This window comes from Geotrypetes seraphini, chromosome 2 (genome assembly GCF_902459505.1).
Source record: "Geotrypetes seraphini chromosome 2, aGeoSer1.1, whole genome shotgun sequence".
In the NCBI taxonomy this organism is placed as follows: domain Eukaryota; kingdom Metazoa; phylum Chordata; class Amphibia; order Gymnophiona; family Dermophiidae; genus Geotrypetes; species Geotrypetes seraphini.
The window spans coordinates 42,625,241-42,647,905 of NC_047085.1; the positions used below are offsets into that span (position 1 = coordinate 42,625,241).

General features: G+C 43.8%; 1 protein-coding gene across 4 annotated transcripts in view; it reads left to right on the top strand.

Annotated features, from left to right (window-relative positions):
- The window catches only part of ATAD2 (ATPase family AAA domain containing 2), a 332,232-nt gene extending 321,174 nt beyond the window's left edge, over nucleotides 1–11,058 (top strand). For all 4 annotated transcript variants that reach the window (XM_033933747.1, XM_033933750.1, XM_033933746.1 and 1 more), the window contains one exon: nucleotides 10,786–11,058. In XM_033933747.1, the coding sequence (XP_033789638.1) occupies nucleotides 10,786–10,827 (42 nt within the window). In that variant the 3' untranslated portion in view covers nucleotides 10,828–11,058. The remainder of the gene's footprint in view (nucleotides 1–10,785) is intronic.
- Nucleotides 11,059–22,665: the final 11,607 nt, after the last annotated feature.

Sequence of the window (22,665 nt, forward strand, 5' to 3'; positions counted from 1 at the left end):
TGGTGCTGTTTTGAGGTGGGGCATATATGTTTTGAGATTGTATATATGCACAGGGGCAAAGGGTGGAAATGGGAGATGTGGATGAGTGGAGGGAGTTTTTGTCTCAGTATTTGTCTGGGGTTATGTGTGGACATTATGGGAGCAAATGGTACTTGGGTCAGTGGTTATGTTTATGTGGGCAGTAGTGGAGGGAGCAGAATATGGGTTTTCTAGGGGGGTTGGGCGTCTATCTGGAATGGGGGACATAAATGTATTGTGGAAGAGGTTATATCTACATGCAAAGGGTATATATATATTTGTCTTAGGGAGGGCATCTGAGAAAATGAGGGGAGGTATATGGCATATGAGGTGGTTCAGTTATACCGTATATATTCCTGCTTTAGAATTGTCATCCATTCCATATCGCAGTTAGTAAATATGGAAATGAGTGTGAAATTTTACGAACGGACTTGATTCTTCTCAATGATGGAAAAGAATAGCGACCAACCCAGGGTTGGTAGTTATGGTTGCTCCAAACTGACTGCGTTAAATGGTACACAGATCTGATTCGTCTACAGAGGGACAATCTGCAACTTAATTTAATTCTTCCCTCGCAAGGTCTTGTTGCCCTGGGGGATCCGGATCACTTGGACCTACAGCATGGTGCTGGAACATGCAGCTTTAGTGCATAAGGGCTACTTGGAGGTGGTCATAGCTACCCTCCTAAAGTCTATGAAACCAGCAACTGTCACAGCCTATGCTAAGCCTTGGAAAACTCATCAGCACTGGTATGCTAAGCAGAATGAGGAGCCTTTTAAGGCTTCAATTAGAGAATGATATAAGGACAAATTTTTCCCCATCCCTGTGGGAACTCATTGTCCCATCCCTGCAAGTTCTTTTCCTGTCCCTGCCCCATACCTGCAAGCTCCATCCTCATCTGCACAAGCCTCAAACACTTTAAAATCATAAATGCTCAAGGCTTGTGTGATTAAGGCAGAGCTTACAGAAATGGGACAGAGACAGCCACAAAACTTGTGGCGATGGGAAAATTGAGTTCCTGTGGGGACAGGAAAAAACTTGTCCCAGTGTCATTCTCTAGTTCCATTTTCTGGGGTCATAGCATGTCTTTGAGACAGGCCTAGTGATTGGTTCCCTCAGAGTACAGGTGGCATTGGGAAGCGATGTCAGAAGGGAGCCGAGGCCAGTGCGAGCAGTAAATGGAAGATGCTGCTTGTGCCAGCAAACATTTCAAGAGGTACATGAGGTGGAGAGGAGAAGAGGCGCTGGTGCCCCCACCAAGATGGCTTCTGGGGCGGTCTGTCCCCCTCCCCCCTTACTACACCACTGGAACCCTATCCATTCCATATTCATTTGAAGGATGCATTGGGCAAACCAGCTACCCCTTTAAAGCAGAATCTTTTGTGCTCTGCAGTGTCTTGACAGTTCATGGCTATCGATCCTTCCACAGATGCAACAGCAATATCTCTGCAACTTATTTGCCCTAAAAGACTTTTTAAAATTCTACTAATTGAGATTCAGAATTAGAAGTGCTTCATGTCATCTTTTTTTTTGGCAACATTTTTTCTCATGATCCTCAATCAAAATTGAAGCTGAAATCTGCAATATTGAACCTTCATTCATAACTACCTGGAGATTTTTCCCTTTCTCTATAGCCAAGCAGGGGATGCAGGCACACTTGGGATGATGTCACTGGATGGCTCCCATACCAGACAAACAGGATACTGGGCTAAATGAACACAGCATTACTATTTTATGTTCTTACGAACAGTGGGGTGAGTGGTAGGATAGGAGTGAGAAATATAGCACCACAGCAATGCAGCAGCTTCAAAACAATATTAATTACCTTCCCTCTCTTAACTTCTAATATTAAAAGATAGTGTGAAGAAAACTACAGCAAAAAAAATTCTATTACAAGAATTCCCTTTTGAAAAAAGCATAAAAATAATTCCAGGAACTTAACCAGCAACATAAAAATCAAAATAAAGTGTTGTCCATTTTAAGGTCACTAGCGGACCACTTGATAAAGCAAGAAAATTACTGTACTTTGAAATGAGCCCCTCATGTCCCAGGTCACTTGGTGGCAGCAGTTCCAATGGTTCTTAGTGCTGGCCTGAACATTAGAGCCTTAGGGATTTTAATGTTCACGCTGATGATCCCTCTGGCACTTATGTCTCTCGCTCATTATCTCATCCTACAACTCTATTCTTTCCTCTGGACACCCTTTCTCCCCCTGTTCCTGCTCTGTCAGGTGTACCAAACCTCAACCTTGGCTCACTCCCAGAATTCTCTACTTGCATTCCTGTACCTTCTATGCCGAGCGCCTTTGGCTCAAATCTCATACACATTCAGATTTCCTTCAATTCTGCTCTTAACACTGGTCAAGCAAGACTACTATATTCACTTAACTTTCTTTTTTTTTCCAACTCCTGCTGTCTTTGCCATGCTGAACTCCCTCCGCAAAGCCCCCCTCTCCCCCCGATCCCTCCATCTCTCTCTCCCCAGACAATGACTGAATACTTCCATGACAAGATTGCCCTTGAATTTGCTGTAAAGTCGCATCTTCCCCCCCCCCTGTCAACACTTCCTTCTCTTAAATCAGAGAGGAAGAAACTCAGCCAAGCCTACTATATGCCCCTCAGACCCTATTCCCACCCCTCTACTTGACCCCCCATATCAAACACTGTTATCCCTCCCATCTGCCATATTCTCAACCTATCCATTTCCCTGATGCCCATTTCTTTACCTTGTTTAAAAGTAGACTGAAAACCCATCTTTTTATAGCCTTACTACCCTAGCCAGCCACCCTGGCATCCTGTTTGTTTTGTCTGTTTAAATTGTAAGCTCTTTTCAGCAAGGATATTCTCCTTTGTGACTCTGTACAGCACTGCGTATGTCTGGTAGCACTATAAAAATAATTAGTAGTAAAAAAAGAAAGGATAAAGAGATCAATGAGAAAAATTTCAAAAAGCTATTAAAGTTAACATAGACACAGCATGATCATAAATCCCTGCCAAAGTTGTTTATTCTAACACTCAAATAGCCCCATATGATTTTCTGCATCTCTAGAAAAGCTCTTAATTGCTCAAGGGTAAAAAAAAAAAAAAAAAGTATTTGGATCCTCCAAACTTAACCAAACATTTGTATGGATTTGCCATTGAAAAGTAGCTTCAATATTTTAGTCTCATGGAAAGAAAACCATTCTTTCTTGAGTAATCTTAGTCAGATGTGGATCAACTCTCACTTTTTCACCATAGAATATCTGTGAATGTGTAAAGCAGAGTCTTAGAACAGCATGTAAATCTTGCTCATAAACAAAAAACAATGTGGCTAGAGCTTTCAGTTGTTTCATTTATGAATTCTACCAATGTGGCTGGAAAATTATTTAACTCACTTGGCTTCTTGACTACGAGCTCCCTGGATGTTTTTGAAGCATTAGGTAAATAATAAATTGTTTAATGGGGGAATGGTTTTAGACATAGGCATTGGAGCGGGGGAGGCCACAGGGGCTATGGCCTCCCCCAAAATTGGCGGTCGTCAGTTGGTGCCCACCCTCTCACCCTTTTCCTGACATTGTACTTTAAACTTCAGGGCAACTGCCGCGCAATGTCAACAAGCAGGCCTGCCCCAGAACCTTTCATTCTACTTCCGGGGGGCAGGCCTGCTCATTGACATTGTGGGGTGGCTGCCCCAAAGATTTAAAGTACAATGCCAGGAGAAGGTGGGGGTGGAGTCAGGAGCTGGTGACAGATCATGCTACAGGATTCCACTGGGGCTAAGGTAGAGCTCCTGGGCCCCCCCAAACCAAATATCATTCTGTTGCCTATGGTAAGGTAAACTTTAGAACTTCCAGTAGATGGTGGGAGACAAGATGGTGTCAGGAAAGTCAGACGCTAACCGAGCTCTGAGTTTTTGAGAAGATGGGCAAAACGAGGAAGGGTCAAATTAAGGTGACCACCTATCCACTTGGATCCAGCATTAACCCAACCTTGGTAAAATATTCCATCCAGAGTTTTGCGACATCTGTGGCTATTGCAAAGATTTTTGAGGACTCTCAGATGGTGTTTGGAGAGAACTGAACCAGCAGTATTGGAAGCGTCACTGAGTCCCGAACAATGTGAGACTCCAAGACCAGATTTCTCAGTCGCTCTGAAGGGCTTGCCATTGGTTACTGATTCAGAAGGTGCTGCAGCAGCTCTCAGTAGTGACTAGAACCTTTCACTGCAGAATTCCTGGATACCACAGCTATCCCCTTCTGTACCTAATGTGGTAGAAGTAGAGACTTTGAAGGATTCTTCAAAACCAAATGAGGCATCGGGTACTGTGACCTCAATTGAGGGTGTACTGGAAGTAGCAACTAATACTCTGAAGAGGAATGGGCAAGATTGTATCTCTTTAGTGAAGGTTTGTAAAGATATTGAAAATATGGAAGCTCGGTGACTCAGTGTTTGGATAAAATTGAAGAAGGGGGTGCTTTCTCTTCACAATCAATTGGGCAACATCAAAAGGTCCGGGAATCTATAGAAATTGGAATAAAAAATCAGGGGGAAATCCAAGGATATTAGCAAGAATTAACTAAAGATAAACTTTGGGTATATCAGATGTTAGAAGTGATGGATAAATTTAATAGAAGATTAAACTTGAGGTTTATTAATTTCCCCAAATCTCTTCTTCTGTCTCCAATTGATATGGTAAATAAATATTTGGGGGGGATTTACAGATTCCTAAAGATTTTATGCCACCATTAATCAGGGCTTTTTATATTACCACTGGATCTGTAGAGAAGGAAGTAGACAAAAGGAGAAATGGGACACCTAGCTTGGATGTAACGGGTTTTTTAGAACGCTCTGTCTGATTATTGCTGCTAGGGTAACTGATCAAGTTTCAAGTTTATTTAAAAATTTGATTTGATTGCAATATCATATTCCAATGCGATTTACAAATAATACTAAAAACAAGCTTACATAAGACACACACATTTTAAAACTATGACGCTACATGACACAAGAGGAAGACAGGTTTAATTACAATTCATAAAAAATAAAATGAGAGTAGAGGTTGACAATAGGATAGGGAATTGTTACCCACTCAATTTTCATTTTAGAGGATTTTATTCTATAGAATATTTGAGTTTTATAGAATTCAAGAGTCCTTAAAGAGCTAGCTTTTTAAGAGACCTTTGAACTTACTAAGTGATTTTCTTCCCTAATATAAACTGGAAATAAGTTCCAAGTTTGAGGTAACTTTCACCTTGGAAGCTGATAGGAATTGGATTTTGAGACACTGTGTCACAAGGAGACTAAAGGTCAGATGCACAAAACTGACCGTCTAATGATCCTAATTAAACTAGTTTGGTTTAGCAATGGACCTAATTTGCTGACCTGATGACCCACTGCGTGCTTTTCCATGTGTTCGTTCATTCATTCTCCAGCTCTACCATGCATTTGACCTCAGTATTTAAACGAGGTCATTAATATTAAAACGAGCCCTCCGATCAGTGCCCTTACACATCACTAAGGCATCTAGCAATGGCTGCTAAGGGCCTGAAATTACCGACAGGTCTGCCCTATTTTTTCTTTTTTGATGACCCACTCCCTCCTGCTTTGGCACGTTTTAGTGCATCCGTCCCCCCACCACAACACCTCCCAACACACACCCTGACATGTAGGTCCTCCCTTTCAACCCTCCCATAACCCTACCAAAGTCCCCAAGAGAAGACCCTGGTGGTCTGAATAGGGTCAGATCAGATACCCCCACCCCTGACGCAAAGGTGCCCCCTTCTCACCCACCTACCATACCACCAAAGTCCCCAAAAGAAGGCCCTGGTGGTCTGGCGGGGGGGGGGGGTCAGATTAGACCCCCCCCCAACAGCATAAGAACACCCCTCAAATCCCCCCTACCCTGTACCTTGTAGGCATTGTTGTCATTGAAATCCAGCATGAGGGATGCGTACTCCCTCTTGCCAGCATGCCTCACCTCTGCAAAATGGCAGGCATGCACTGGGAGGGGCCTAAAGCCCTGATTGGCCTGGATACCTAAGGCCTCCTTCATTTTTATGGAAGGAGTGGATTGATAAAGGCATTACTAGGCTCCAAAATGTCTTAACCCCAGAAAAACTTTGATTCCCTTTTCCACATTAAGAGAGAAATTTTCACTAGACACCAAAGAATATTATAAATGGCTGCAACTCCATCACTGTCTTACACACAAAAATCTTTTATATGTCTTCCATAATCGCATTCCTTCTATCCCAAGTAAGGCCACCCTTTTAATACAAAATGGTCACACAGCCTCAACTTTTATACAAAATGCCAAGGATCCTCGTGGGGGGGGGGTGATCTTTGGAGGGGAGGTAGTGTGGGGGATCTGAGGGAAGCTGGCACTTTTTTGAGGACAGGTATTGTACGTGTGTAACACAAGCACAACTGTGCCATTAAAAAAAGGAAAAAAGTCTCAAACAGCTGAGTGGCAGGAAGCTGCTTTGGGACTTCCCCTGCTGCTCAGCTGTTTGAGCTTCCCCTGCTGGCTCTGCACAACTGAGTGTCGCTTTCAAAACGAGCGATTGTATGGGATTATGGCTGCCCTCCACAAAACTCATTTGCATGGGAAACCATTTGAAAATCAATCACCATTTTGAAATCGGCCAAAAACAGCCCACAGCAACCTGCACAGTCTCAACGACTGTTTTTAGTGCATCTAGCTCTAAATTTTGTGGTTTGAGTGTTTGCTTTTCCTGATTTGTCCAGAGTGACACTTATCGGTGTTTCTCAACTTCTTCAAGCCAAGTACCCCCTAAGTCTAACAAATATCAACTGAGTACCCTCGCCCAAGCTCCGCCCCAGACCCCCACCCCCATAATAGTCCTAACTGTAATGCAATTTCTTCCATTTATTTTTCATATACACACAATATAATCTTAATACATAATGGTAACCACAAAATTAAAAAAAAAACACTGTACGCAGAGAAAATGTTAATTATCTTTTATATTTGGGAGGGTTTCAAACAGGTAAAGGCAGATGACTTTCAAATATGCAATGTCAGCTCAGTAGCAACTATAAAAAGACAAATATACAGCAGACATAAATTCTGAAAACTGATACATTGTGATCACTAAATTGAAAATCATTTTTCCTACCTTTGTTGTCTGGTGATTTCAGGAGTCGCTGGTTGCACTGATAATTCCTAACATTCTATTAGCTTTCTTAGCTGCCACTACGCACTGAGTGAGGATTTCAGTGTATCCTCAATAAAGACACCTAGATCCTTTTCTTGGGCGATGACTCAACGTGGAACTGTACATCACTCTTTACCCTTCTCAATTGAGAATATTGACTATTTAAACCTACTGTTTTCTATCTTTCAACAGGTGCTTAATCCATAATAAGACATTACCTCCTATCCCATGACTTTCTGATTTATTCAGAAGTCTTTCATGAGGTACTTTGTCAAATGCCTTTTGAAAATCCAAACACATAATATCAACCCAACTCACCCCTTCAAAGAATTGTTGTAGATTAGTGAGGCAAGATTTCCCTCGACTGAATCCATGTTGGCTTTCTCTCATTAATCCATGCTCATCTACTTGGTTAAACATACACACTTTTACCAAACACCACTGTTTGGACTCAGCATCACATCAAGACAGCACATTCAGACACAGTCCTATAGAACTTGCTTACGTAAACTGATTCACCATTATTCTGTTACATCTTCATCATTGATATACAGTATGTAATTGTCATTTTCTCATAGTTACTAGTGTTTAAGCCCGTTACATTAAAGAGTGCTAGAATAGATGTTTAGACTTTTAGCACAATGGGGTGCTGAGGTGTTTCTTTCTGTCTGTCTGTGTCTTTCTCCCTGCCCCCTTTCTTTCTGTCTGTCTGTCTCTCTCCCTGTCTGTCTATCTTTCTTTCTGTTTCTTCTCCCTTCCTTTTACCTCCCATGTCCAGCAGTACCCCTTCCCTGCTCCCCCTGTCCAGCAGTACCCCTTCTCCTTTCCTTTTACCTCCCCCCTCTCCAGTAGTACCCCTTCCCTGCTCCCCCTGTCTAGCAGTAACCCCTCTCCCTTCCTTTTATCTACCCATATTCAGGCTCCCATTTCCCCTTTTACCTTCCCTATTTCCACCTTTTTCTCCCCATCCAGCTCTCTCTCTCTCTCTCTCTCTCTCTCTCTCTCTCTCTCTCTGTGTCTCTCTCTCTCTGTGTCTCTCTCTCTCTGTGTCTCTCTCTCTCGTGTCTCTCTCTCTCTCTCGTGTCTCTCTCTCTCTCTCGTGTCTCTCTCTCTCTCTCGTGTCTCTCTCTCTCTCTCGTGTCTCTCTCTCTCTCTCGTGTCTCTCTCTCTCTCTCTCGTGTCTCTCTCTCTCTCTCTCGTGTCTCTCTCTCTCTCTCGTGTCTCTCTCTCTCTCTCTCTCTGTGTCTCTCTCTCTCGTGTCTCTCTCTCTCGTGTCTCTCTCTCTCGTGTCTCTCTCTCTCTCTCTCTCTCTCTCTCTGTGTCTCTCTCTCTGTGTCTCTCTCTCTCTGTGTCTCTCTCTCTCTCTGTGTCTCTCTCTCTCTCGTGTCTCTCTCTCTCTCTCGTGTCTCTCTCTCTCTCTCTCGTGTCTCTCTCTCTCTCTCTCTCTCTGTGTCTCTCTCTCTCGTGTCTCTCTCTCTCGTGTCTCTCTCTCTCTCTCTCGTGTCTCTCTCTCTCTCTCTCTCTCTCTCTCTCTCTCTCGTGTCTCTGTCTTCCCCTCCATCAAGAATCACCCCATCTTTCTCTATATATTTCTTCCCTCATCCATCACAGACTTATTTGTCAATCCCTTGTATCCCTTCCCCCTCATCCAACATGGCTCCCTTTGCCTCTGTTTCCCCTTTCCAACATCCAGTGTCATCCTTTTACAACATTTCAAGTTCAGTGACAGAGCAGCAGTAGTATCAGCTGTAAAAAGAAAAGTCCACTTGCTGCAACTGGAAGTGCCCCTTTCCCCCTTCTCAGTTCCTTCAGTAGTATCCCAGCGATCATCTTTGCCGCTTCACTCAATCCCGCTATCCTGGTGCAGCAGTAATTGCACCCTCTGCCTGGGATTCTGTAGTGCCTGCACCCGGGTGCCCACACCACCCTCCACTTTCTCTCCCCTATCATCCAGATCCCTGGGCCCTCTCCTCCCCCTCCCGTTTCCAGGATGCCGGCAGCACCCTCCCTTCTGTCCAGCTCTCCCCAACGCTCGCACCCTTTCCTTTTATAAGGGGGTGAAGCATACGGACGTCAGCATGTACCCGGGCTCCGTGCGCCTCCACCCCTCCCTGCAGAGCTACCCCGGTGCCGCCCAGTACCCCGACTACGGAGGCTACACAGCCTGGACTTGGACCCTGCCTCGGTGTCCCTGGCCTGGCTCTCCCCCTGTAGTGCTTCCCAGGAGGAGTTGGGTCACACGAATTATAGCGCGGGAGCGGCTGCTCTCAACCCGTCCCCCGGCCCACCCTGGGTTACAGCCCAGTAGATAGTACCCGACCCTTTACCTGCTCTTCCTGGTCTGCCCTAAATAAAGAGAGAGAGAGCAATCTGCAATCAAAAAAAGCCTACTGAGGATCACAGCCAGTTGTAGCGAACCTCGCAGGCGCTAAGCACCTCAGTAGCACGTTCCCTCTGACGCAATCCGGTGCGTCAGAGGGAACATGCTACTGAGGTGTGGAGCGGCCAGCAAGGTTCGCTACAGCCGGCCGCGATCCTCAGTAGGCTTATGCGCGTGGTGGGTGCTTGGAATGCACTCCCGGAGGAGACTACTGTACAGGGATTCAAGCGCAAGTTGGATGCACACCTTCTTGTATATCATATTGAGGGATACAATAAATCCGTGTTTCTAAATAGGAGTACCTAAATGGGCCGCCGCGTGTGCGGATCACCGGACTGGATGGACCTCGGTCTGATCTGGTGAAGGCGTTTCTTATGTTCTTAAGAGCCCTTCGGTGGACCGGATGGAGGACTGCTGCTCGATGCCTGGAGGAGCTGGAGAGCATGGAGGTCCGTGCTAGCTAGCGTGCATGTGCACTCTGCAGCCACATACCTACAGATCATGGAAGCATGCAGTTCAGAGTGCGCATGCGCGGCTAGGGTTTTATTATTATTGATAGTTGCTTTGTTTGGTAATGGGTAAAATAAAACAGGTTAACTCCTAATTGCTTCAATCCTTCTACCTCCCACTTTATTTTCTGGGCTGTCAAATAATATTCACAGATGTAGATTTGTCTTTATTTGGGCAATATTTAACTAGAAAATCACCCTGTGTTCTTTCCTGTTTGGTCCTGTAATAGAGATTCTCTTTGGACAACAGAGGAATGTAGCCATATTTATCAACTCTGTTGCCCCCCTCCAGGATGAAAGTTTACAATCAGCTTTGAATTTTTTGATAGGAAGGGAGGGAGCAAGGTGGTATGCAGGTGATCTTGCATAAGCTGAGAAAAGTCTTAAGGCTTTGCCTGAGCTTTGAAGAGTGTGTTTGGCATGGGGAGCTATCTGATGTTACCCTGAAAGTGGCTGCATCCCCCTTGCTGTCCTCATTTTTACTATGCAGCTGGTTGGTGTATGAGACGTGCAAGATCCAGTGTGATTCATCCTTAGTGCAAATTATTCTGAATACTGTAACATGTTTGATATTCCCTGTAAAACCTGTTTTGTGTACAGCCCATCAATGTTTTTATAAATTAGGAATACATTTTCTTAATTCTCTGTCACATTGCTTGTTCTTTTCAGGTCTAACTACTTATGCTTTCCTAATTTACTTTTTTGTTTGTTTTCCTTTTCAGGAAATGGAGAAAGAAATTGAAAACTTCAGAGCTTCCATTTGAGTTAATCTTTTATTTGTGGGTTTTATTTCTCTTCAACTAGTTTCAAGACCCGTCTGTCTTATATTTTATGTCTGATACTTCATAATTTGTGCTCTAGTCATAACAAATATGACTGCATATAAATTACAAAGTATATTGTGCTACAGTACTATCAAATAAAAATACTAACATATTTTTTGAATTTTTATGTCAAGATGAGGGAAATAAATAAAGAGAATTTGTTTGTGTTCATTAGCATTTGTGTTCATTGGCTTCCATGGGTGGAGAGAGACCATCTCAAAGTAAACACTGAAAAAAAAAAAACCCTGTTATGGTTCAGGTGACACACATTCAATTTCTACTATTACTATGACAACTGGAACCAGCTTCAACGCTGAGAGAACCTCCAGAGTTGTGGGAGTCACTTTAGATAGCTTGTTAAGTTTTGAAGTTTTGAAGATCATGTTAACAACTTGGTCTGAAAATCCTTTCTTACATTACAAAAACTAAGAAGGGTAAGACCCTACTTCCAACAGCACTACACAATACTAGTACAGTCAACTTCTATATTGTCACTACTAGACTATTGCAATGCTCTACTCTCAGGTATCTCCATGAAGTTAATGGAAAACAAACCTCCAACTACACAAAAGCTGTTCTACACCATTTATGTTATATTCAAGTACAATATATACAGTACATGTGCAACAGTACTTACTGTGGGAAAATTATCAAATACACACTTTCCTTTTCAAAATTAGCAGTACCTACACATTTTAATGAATAGGTTAAAAAGCCTGTTATAAAATTGCCTTTTATATGACTTATACTGATTGTTGACTTCACAGCAGAAAGCAATACTCATCCTGTATTAACCTGATATTGAAGGTCCTAAAAGCAGTTCCTGAACTTAGGTCATCAAGTTCATGTTTACTTTCAATTTTGTATACCACAAAATGAGTAAAAACAATTACAAAAAATAATCTAATTAACTCATTCATTAGCAACAAATGTTATGTGCAACCTTATATCCTGCTGAATCCTCATTAATTAGAGTTCTAGGCAAGTTACAAGGAACATATTTTTATATAAAATTTTGTATAGCATTAACTGTTAATAAAGAATTATATATACTACATAAAGTTATTAAATGAAACACACAGTGAGATATAGAGTTATGTTGGTCTGCAGATCTACCTAATAGTAAATCTGGGGAAGCTATTTGGGACATCACTGTATAGTTTTAAATGCTATGTAGCAATTCTATTCTGTTTTCTGTCGGTAACAAATATAGTTGTATAAGCAGTGGTATTACAGTTAAATCTTGATTTGTAGTATATGAGTTTGGTACAGTTCCTATCCCCTCTTGAGAGTCTCAAAGAAGGCAGGAGCTGGCAGGCATTAAGCATGTATAGGTGCTCAAGGCCCTGCACCGGAGGCGGCAGCAGCAGCAGCTTTCTTAAGTACTGAATGGTAAGTATGATTCTGACTTGGGGGGGGAGGGGATGAGAAAAGTCTGTATAGCATAAAGCTGACCACCTAGATCTGCCAGTCGGCAGCTCACTCAGGAGAATATTAAAATGCCTCCCAGTCACGACAGTGATACAGGTAGTCTAATCAGCACTGGAAGGAAAAGGGGGAGAAGCAAAAGAGCCTAGTTTGTGTGCAGTTTAGGAAGTTAAATGTGATCAAAGCAGTTAGCAGGGTTTAACAAAGGTCTGGGTAATTTTCTAAATGAAAAGACTATAAACCATTATTAAGATGGACTTGGGGAAATCCACTGCTTATTTCTCTCACACAAAAATTTCTGTTTTCCTATTAGTTTCTAAATGGGTTAAAATAAGGAGGTGGCAGTTTTTGGAATTAAAGCAGCCAGTAATATCATTGGGCACTACCCTTCAACTGTGATTCCCTTTCAAAATGCATGATATATTTTTTGAGTCATCTCAGTTAACAATTTTTCCCAAAAGATAAAGGTGTAACTTTGTAGCCTAGACCCACAATGGTATTGTTTTGTTTGTAATTAATTGAGGATTTATATAAGTGCCTACTTATTTTGTAATTATTAAAAAATCTCTTCATGTTGGCCAGCTTCCTATGGCCCTTTGGACCATCTCATCTCCTTACAGGTGACCTATAATCCTAATTTAGGCCCCCTTTTATCAAGCTGTATAAAGTTGTTGGGGGTTTTTAAATCACAAACCACTGCAGAAAAAGCTCCATAGCTCATAGAATTGCTATGAGTGCCGGAGCTTTTACCACAGCAACCCCTGATACAAAACCCTAATGCAACTTGATAACTTAACTAGTGTAATTTACTATACTTCAGTGAACTGGTCTCAGCGTCTGAAATAAAAGAAACTAAAAGTTTTCAATCAATCTTCCAGTTTTTCAAAACAAAGATCTTCCTGCATTCTGGCTCAGTTAATATGCTTGGATGTAAACAGGAGAACCTGCCCTCATAAAAGTGAACAGCAACTATAACAACAAAGCATCAATTGATGTTCAATCTCTTTATTGATAAATAGATCATGTTTTGTCCCGTAAGGGCCTGCCTCAGGAGTCTTTAGGTAAATTTATTTGTGTAATCCACAAAAGCACTTCACTACACACCATAGCAGTGGTTTCTAACCCTGTCCTGGAGGACCACCAGCCAGTCAGGTTTTCAGGATAGCCCTAATGAATATGCATGGAGCAGATTTGCATGCCTGTCACCTCCCTTATATACAAATCTCTCTTGTGCATATTCATGAGGGTTATCCCAAAAACCCGACTGGCTGGTGGTCATCCAGGACAGGGATGGGAAACACTGTTCTAGACAAGTGGGTAGTATCCCAATGGCTGCGTGCCATATGCAGAAGGAATCCAATCCCGATTATCTTTGTGACTCTGCCCTACAGCTCCATCTACAGTTAATACCCAAGCACTGAGAGCCACCTTACAAATGTGAAGTAGAGACACCCATGGCAATAAAGACCATAAATGTGTTCTGCTAAAGAATTAACATGAAAACAACTGGAAACAGGTAACAAATGAATCAAAGGAGCTCATAAATGACCCCTGCATTAAACAGCGCTAACATCCCAGAAGTAACTTGGAGAAGCATAAATGGAGAGTAGGCAGGTGCAGGAAGGACAGGGTGGGAGTCTAGAATGTCTCCCCTATCTACTGGAAAAGAACTTATCAGGGTAAGTACATAATCACTTTTTCCAGTGCAATAGGAGAGACATTCTAGACAAGTGGGATGTACCAAAGCAGTCCCTAAATACTAGGGCAGGCTAACTGCTGCCTTGGAAAACCAAGGACCCAAAGACAGAGTCCTGTCTCGCTACCCCATCCACTCTAATGCTTGGCAAACTTGTGCAGAGGACCATGTTGCTGCCATGCAGATTTCCTCAAGGGAGACTGAACTAACTTTGGCCCACGATAAAGCCATAGTCTTAAATTAATGTGCCTTAATGGAGACGGGTGACTGAATCCCGGCCAAAATATATACTGACAAAGTGGCCCTATGGATCCAACTGGAAACAGCCTTGGAAGTGGGAGCACCCCGCTTAACAGAATGAGTCAGCACAAACAGAAGGTCAGAGAGACGTTGTTAGTTATCTCCAGGTAACAAAGAAGCACCGCGCGCACATCATGGTTCTTCAAATGGTGATCTTGTGGCCTGGAACCAGTAGGCTGAAAAAAACAGGCAAATGCACCTCCTGATGAATATGGAAAGCCAAAATTAACTTCGGCAGGAAAGAAGGAACTGTGTGCAAGGAAGACCAGACACCAAGAATAGGTAGAAAGACTCCTGACAGAGCCTGAAGTTCAGAGACATGGCTCGCTGAAGTAACAGTGGCCATAAAGACAATCAGGAAGATCAAGAGGGAAGCATCCCAAATAGTCTCAAAGGGAGCTTTGGTAAAGCCAGACAGCACCCAATTGAGGTCCCACAAAGGGCACAGTGGTTTAATCAGCGGTAGAATGCAAAGAGCCCCTTGCAGAAATCTGGTAATAATAGAGTGAGATACCCAAGACTAAGGACCATCCCAGACTCTGAAACAAGAGAGCCCAGCCACTTGGACCCAAAGGAATGCCACAGTGAGGCCTGTATCTAGACCAGCCGGAACAAAGGCGAGAACCACCAAAATCGGAGCAGAATATGACTGTCCATTCCTGGGCCAGCGTAGGCAGACACAGTAGTTTATTACATAGACTTGAGAAGCATGGCAAAAACGAATACCTGGTGTGTGCTAAAATTGCACATGTAAAAACCATGCTGCAAGATTAAAGTGACCCGGGTCCTCCATAGAGACCAGATCCTGAGAAAGCAGGTCCGTAGGGGCATGGAACCGAAGGCTGCAACCTCTGCGAAGACACAGCAGTTCTGTGTACCATGGCCTTCGAGCACAGTTCAGACCCACCAGAATGACACAGCCCAGAAGAGTTGCTATCCACCAAGTGACTTGGCCTATCATGGGCCAGGGAGGAAAGACATACAGGTGAATCCCCTGAGGCCACAGTGGCACAAGAGTATCGAGATCTATGCTGTCGGACTCAGATCTTCAACTGAAGAATCGAGGTGTCAAAATACCCTGTGCCATGGCTACGAGGATGAAGTAGGGCCAATCCCAGTGCTGCACAATGACTTGGAACACCGTTAAGGACAGCTGCCACTTGCCCGGAATCAAAACCTGTCTGCTGAGGGAGTTGACTGGTACATTGTTGACTGCCACCAAATGTGCTGCAGAAAACATCTGTCTTCTGTGGGCATACCGTCTTCTGTAGGAAAAAGGCAAGCCTCCAAAGCCAGAGAGGGTATCTTGGTGCCTCCCCAGCAATGGGTTTAGGCTACTGCCATTGCACTGTCAAAGAAGACTTCGACCACTTGGCCCTCCAGAAACTTCTAGAATTGCACCAGAGCCAGCTGCATGGCTTTCAGCCTGTCAATCGACAGTGTCTAGTGGGAGAGATTCCAATCCCATACGATATGATGACTAGTACAATGGGCTCATTATTCTCAAAATCTGGCATATGTCATCACTCATACCCAGAAGTCAATCCTCAAATGGCTTGGCCTATCATGGGCCAGGGAGGAAAGACATACAGGTGAATCCCTTGAGGCCACAGTGGCACAAGAGTATCGAGATCTATGCTGTCGGGCTCAGATCTTCGACTGAAGAATCAAGGTGTCAACATACCCTGTGCCATGGCTACGAGGATGAAATGGGGCCAATCCCAGTGCTGCACAATGACTTGGAATGCCGCTCCAGTGCGACTGAGGGAGAAGCCACCAAGGCATACTCATCTGAGTCTCCAGAGTCTAGGGAAGACTGGATTGTAACGCAGTCTTGTGCAGAGCCAGGAGAGGAAAGCATGCTGGAGAGGGCATCTCTGTGTTCTCGCCCAAGGAACCATATCCAACGTGGCTGCCAGGGACCTTAGGACCTGAAGACAGCTCCATGCCAATGGAGCAGGTTCCTACAAAAAGTAAGAAACTGAGAAAACAACTACCAGCAGCTGGCCTCTGTAAGATAGACACGGGCCCACTGCCGCATCATATAGAACACCCAGATATTCCAGAGGCAGTGTGTGTCAAGACTGCTCCGTCCAGAGCTCACAATTCAACCCAGGCCCTCCAGAACGGAGATCACTGGATCCACTGTGTGGCAACCCTTGATCAATGAGGGAGCTCTTAGGCTGTCCAAGTAAGGGTGCACTGGCAGACCCATGTTCTGTAAATAAGCTGCCACGACTAGCATCACTTCGGTGAACTGGCAATGATTTTTTTTGGGGGGGGCGGGGGAGTTTAAACATGAAACTATAAGCCTGCATGGTGTGGCTGGAAATATCAGAGAGGCGAGGAACTCTCACGGGGACACCGCTGCAATGACAGATCACACTGTCTCCATGTGAAAGCATGGAACCATGAGAGCCACATTTAAGCATTGGAGATCCAGAACAGACCCTCAATCATTGGAGCCTTTTTTAGGCACAATAAACTGCCAGAGCCCAAGAGATTGGGCGGCCCTAGCTCTATAGCTTAAATATCCAGCAAACATTATACAGTGACTTGCACCTTGAGTGCTGTGCAGGAGAGTCCACAAATCAATCCGTCAGACACCAGGCAAGTCCAATGTGAAGCCTGACTGAAAAATGTTCAAGACCCATAGGTCGGACGAAAGGTGAACCCAGGCCAGCAGGCAACTGAGAGTCTGCCCCCTATCTATAGAGGGGCATACTTCAGCCTGCATCATTGTGCCTTTGTACGCAAAATGAGAGGCAGAAGGCTGGAAGCACCTGCAGTCAGAGTACTGCTGCCAGGAGCTTTGGGAAAATTCCAGAGATGTGGCAGTTATATATGGGCAGAATTGCCCAGAGCCACAAAAAAATTAAAGTGACCAGAACCTCTAAAGAATCTGGGTCTGTTATCAGGAAGGGACATAGGGCGATGGTCCACCACAGAATACATGAGGTTGTCCAGTTTCTTGTTAAACTAAAACCGCTTCTTAAAGGAAAGTTTAACCAAAAGAGCAACTGATTGTCACAGTTTAAGCAAATGTTAAAAACACAATTTTATGTAGAGGCTTTCCTTTGAAGTAATGTTGAAGGGAGATGCCTAAAGAGGAATCTAATCACAGCCTGTGTCTTAGAATTATTGAGATTTGATAACATGGAATTTTCTTGCATGTTCTCTGCTATTTTTAGTGAGTTAAATGTGGTGTACTGAAAAGCAGTTACTTACCATAACAGGTGCTATCCAGGGACAGCAGGTAGCTATTCTCACATGTGGGCGATGTCATCCACGGAGCCCGGATGCAGACAGCCTCACAAGCAGACTTGTTTGTAGAAAACTCAGAAGTTTTGAGTCTGCCACACTGCGCATGCGCGAGTGCCTTCCTGCCCAACATAGGGCGCGTCTCCTCAGTTCAGATAGCTAACAGAGAAGCCAACCAGGGGAGGTGGGTGGGTTGTGAGAATAGCTGTCCCTGGATAACACCTGTTACGGTAAGTAACTGTGCTTTATCACAGGACAAGAAGGCAGCCTATTCTCACATGTGGGTGACCGCCAAGCTAACCAGGATGGGATGGTGGGAGTGTTGGCAACTTAGGTGAATAAACTTTGTCATACTCTCTGGCCAAAATGGCCATACTGTCTGGAGAAAACATCCAGATAATAATGAGAGGTGAAAGTATGAACCGAGGACCAGGTGGCAGCTTTGCAAATGTCCTCAATAGGAGTGGATCTGAGGAAAGCTACTGAAGCCACCATGGCTCTGACTTTGTGGGCTGTGACTCGACTCTGTAGATGCAGTCCCGTCTGAGCATAGCAGAAAGAGATACAAGCAGCCATCCAGTTGGAAATGGTTCGCTTAAAAATCGGATGTCCCAACTTGTTCGGATTGAAGGAGACAAAAAGTTGAGGAGCAGATCTGTGTGGTTTAGTGCGTTCTAAGTAGAAGGCCAAAACACACTTACAGTCTAGGTATGAAGAGCTGATTCTCCAGGATGAGAATGAGGCCTTGGAAAAAAAACACTGGAAGTACAATGGATTAATTGAGATGAAATTCTGAAACCACTTTAGGTAAGAATTTAGGATGAGTACGAAGAACCACCTTGTCATGATGGAAAACTGTGAGGGCAGATGTGAGGGCAATGAGAAACACCACTTTCTAAGTGAGATATTTCAGATGAGCCATATGCATTGGTTCAAAAGGAGGCTTCATCAATTGAGCAAGAACAACTCGATGACATTTGAGGGCTTGAGGTTGAAGGGTAGCGCAGCGAACGTACGACTCTGGGCAATGGTCAGGCCCCAGACACTGAAGGCACCAGCGGTGTGGGTCAGTGAGGGAGATCGCACGCTGGCACTGGCTACACTTCTTGAAGCCCAAGACCGGCCAGGACATAGAAGGAAAGATAGCCGCCACAAAGTTGAAGCCTGCAGGTTGAGGGCGTGCGACAGGCTCCGCCAGTCACTCAATTAAAAAATTAACTTTTTTTTTAAACAAAGACCAAAAGAAAAGCACTACGACACGGTAAGAAGTAAAATAAAACATGAGCCGTGGTGAGAGAAGGCACGAAGCGAACTAAGTTTAGCCCAGAGCGTCAAAGACAGACTTCTCAGCTCTGCGGAAAACTGAGAACTGAGGCGACGCACCCTGTGCTGGGTGGGAAGGCACTCGCATATGCGCGGTGCAGCAGACGCAAAACTTCTGAGTTTTCTACAAGCAAGTCTGTTTGCGAGGCTGTCCGCGTCCGGGCTCTGTGTATGACGTCACCCACATGTGAGAATAGGCTGCCTGTTTGTCCTGGGATAAGTATTGTTATGTATGTCGTCCTCTGAACCATTGTGAATGTTTTATATTGTAAACTGCTTAGTTATAGGCGGTTAAGAAAATTTAGAAATAAATAAATAAATAAAAACTGTCAGATCCAGAGCATCCAGCAAGCAATAACGGAGTATGCCAGCACTTAGCCAGTACTCGCATAAGAAGCCAAAAGAAGGTGAGGAGGAAGATGCACAGCCTCAGTCTCCAGAGCAACTCAGCCGAGAAAGACAGGATACCGCCAAAGCAGCCATAATGCCTAAAGCAGCTGCAGCAAAAGCCTCTGGAGACAACATTCTCCCAGTGGTCCTGCATATCCATAAGCACCACAGCACCTGCCCTGGGAAAAGAGGTGCTGGAAGTCAGCTGCACAACTCAAAAATCCACCCTACGCTGACTTAGAAGCTACTGGCACTCCTGTGTCAGTGGATAAAAGTGAGTCTCCACACTATCTTAAAAGCTCCTTCCAGAGAGGCATACTGCTCTGAAATTAAGAAGGCCATAGCAGGGTATCAGGGAAAAGCAGAAAACTGGGAGTGTACTCCAAAAAGCCAGGAGACCAAATTCAACTCCTGCAGAGGCACGAACATAAGATCCAGCAAAACCGCTCCCACGGACTCTGAGGAGCTGGCACACAGTCCCTGAACTCCCATTCCCTGAAGCACTGTGCTGGAGCATAAAGGGCCAGTGTGCTGATCATCACCCAAAGTATCACCCAAAACAGGATCAGGCAGTGCTGAAACAGCGGCAGATTGAGAGGAAGACATGCCCATAGAAGTGAAAGAGCCCGCTGTTAAGCCCCTTCACTTCTCGATCTAAGAGAGAATGACCACGCCATGTGATATGTGCCTTAGAATAATGCAGATATTTTATATCTACAGAATCACACTCGTAGCAAGTGAACAGCATATGAAGTAATCATAAAGAAGTTCTAATCAAATTAGCACACAGGAGAGAAATTTATGACATAGAAACATGAAGGTAGATAAAGGAAAAATGGCCCATCTAGTCTGCCCATCTGCAGTAACCATTATCTCTTTCTCTCTCCAAGAGATCCCATGACGTGACAGAGTGCCGGCATCTATCATTGTAGAAAATGTCTCTGAACCAAAGCTGCATTCTCCACATTCTTATACTTTTTATGATGTCACTAGAGGATCACCTGATTTCTTGTAAATCATAACTAAATTTACCCTGAACACGTCCTATTACTAAGCCCCCCCCCCCCCTCCCCTTCCCAGCTCTCATGGGCCTGAGTTGTTTCCTTATCCTCTCCTCTTCTTCTTTCATGTGCAGCTGAAGGTCATCTTGTCCTTTCTACTATGTTTGGGCTGTGAACCAAGGATATGTTGCATATAATAATAATAATTTAAAGTTCTAAGCAGTTTACAACAAAGATACATTACATTACATTACATTACATTAGTGATTTCTATTCCGCTTGTGCCTTGCGGTTCTAAGCGGATTACATGTTAGAAGACTGGACATTTCCAGTAGCATTGCAGTACATATAAACAAGAATGCGTTAAGTTACAATTGTTGTTCTGGACTTTTCCAGGATAAATTGGTAGTAGATAGTAGATAGTGATAGGTTGTTTAGACGAATAAAGATAATATTGTCCGGATTCTGTTGTTTAGACGAGTAGAGATAATACTGTTCGGATTCGGGTGTTGCTGGTGGTGGTGTTTGGGTAGTCATGAGAGCATTATCTTAAACTTTTGTGAGGTTATGATGATGGGAAGTGTTTTTTGAAGAGATGAGTTTTGATTTCTTTTCGGAATGCTTTAATGTCTATTGATTTGGTCAGTAGATTGGTGATGGTAGTATCGATCTTTGCTGCCTGTGTCGCTAAAAGGCTGTCATATAGTTTCTTTCGTCGTGTTCCTTTGAGAGGGGGGTGAGTGAATAGGCTCTGGGTTCTCCTTGATCTGTGTGAGAGGTTACGGTGTAGTCTGTTGTTTAGGTAGCTGGGTGCTGTTCCATGTATTACCTTGTATAGTAGACAGTAGAATTTGAACTGAGATCTTGCTTTTATTGGTAGCCAGTGTGAGTCTAAGTATGCTTTGGTGATGTGGTCGTATTTGCCTAGTGAGTAGATGATTCTGAGGGCTGTGTTCTGAACTGTCTGTAATTGTTTTATCATGTAATTTGGGCATGATAGGTATAGGCTGTTACAGTAGTCTACAATACTCAGTACTAGGGATTGTACTAATATCTTGTATTGATCTTTGTTGAAGAATTTTCTTATTTTTCTTAGGTTACGTATTGTGAAGAATGCTCTTTGGATGATTTTGTGGATTTGAGATTGCATTGTGCAATTTCTGTCTAGTAGGATTCCCAGGATTTTGAGTGTGCTTTGCATTGGGTACTTGATTGTGTTTACTTCTAGTTCTGTGAGAGAAGGTTTTTTTTCCCTTTCCAGTAGTAGGAATTTAGTTTTTTCCGAGTTCAGTTTTAGTTTATGACTTGACATCCATTTTTCTACCGTTTCCATTATCATTTTCAGGTAGTTTGTGGATAAGGGGTCTTGAATATTAAAGGGGAGGAGGATAGTTATATCATCTGCGTAGCTGAATGATACTGTGTTTAGGGCGTCTAGGCGTCTACATTCGGAGATTAAGATACAGGGTAAAAACGTTCAGTCTAAAATACAATAACAGTTGAAAGAGAACATCAGTTAAATCTGAAGATTGAAAGATGTAACAGTGGCGTGATTATGTCCAGTCCTGTGAAGTTTCGTTTTCCTTGTAAATGATAACAGTTTCTTGGGAAATTCACAGCCATTTTGTAGACTTAAGTTTCAGTCTGCACCATTTTGTATGCCAAGTCTGTATCATCGTTCTGTTCAGTAGCAACGCCGCTTAGAGACAGATCGAGGCCACCAGCGTGCTCGACTTTAAGAAAAAATGGGACATCCAGGTGGGATCCCTACGAGGGTCGAGTTAAGGAACTAGGTCATTAGCACTCAGACTTAATGGGGTGGGTCAGTAGAGTGGGCAGACTTGATGGGCTGTAGCCCTTTTCTGCCGTCATCTTTCTATGTTTCTATATGTTTCTATGATTAAAGGCGGAGTGGGAATGCACAGGGGAAGAACAGTGCTTCGAGATGCATTCTGCAAATATGCCATAAAGTCTTCAAAGGTATCTGGCTCCTGGGATGCAGAATCACCCTGAGATGATGGAAGAATGTGGTTCTGAGTACATGGGGACAAATTTGGCCCCATCCCCATAGGAACTCAATTTCCCCATCCCATCCCCGCAAGTTTTGTTGCTCTCCTTGTCCCTGCTCCATTCCTGTAAACTCTGCCTTAACCCCACAAGCCTCGAACACTTATGATTTTAAAATGTTTGAGGCTTGTGCAGATGAGGATGGAGCTTGCAAGAATGTGGCAGGGACAGGGAAAAATTTGTCCCCATGTCATTCTCTAGTTCTGAGGCTGTGGAGGGTCTGCAGTCCTGTACAATGAACCTTCAGCCATGCTGAGCACCAAACACAAGCCACTGCTGGGCTAGCCTAGAGTTTAGTTACCTGCTGAATCA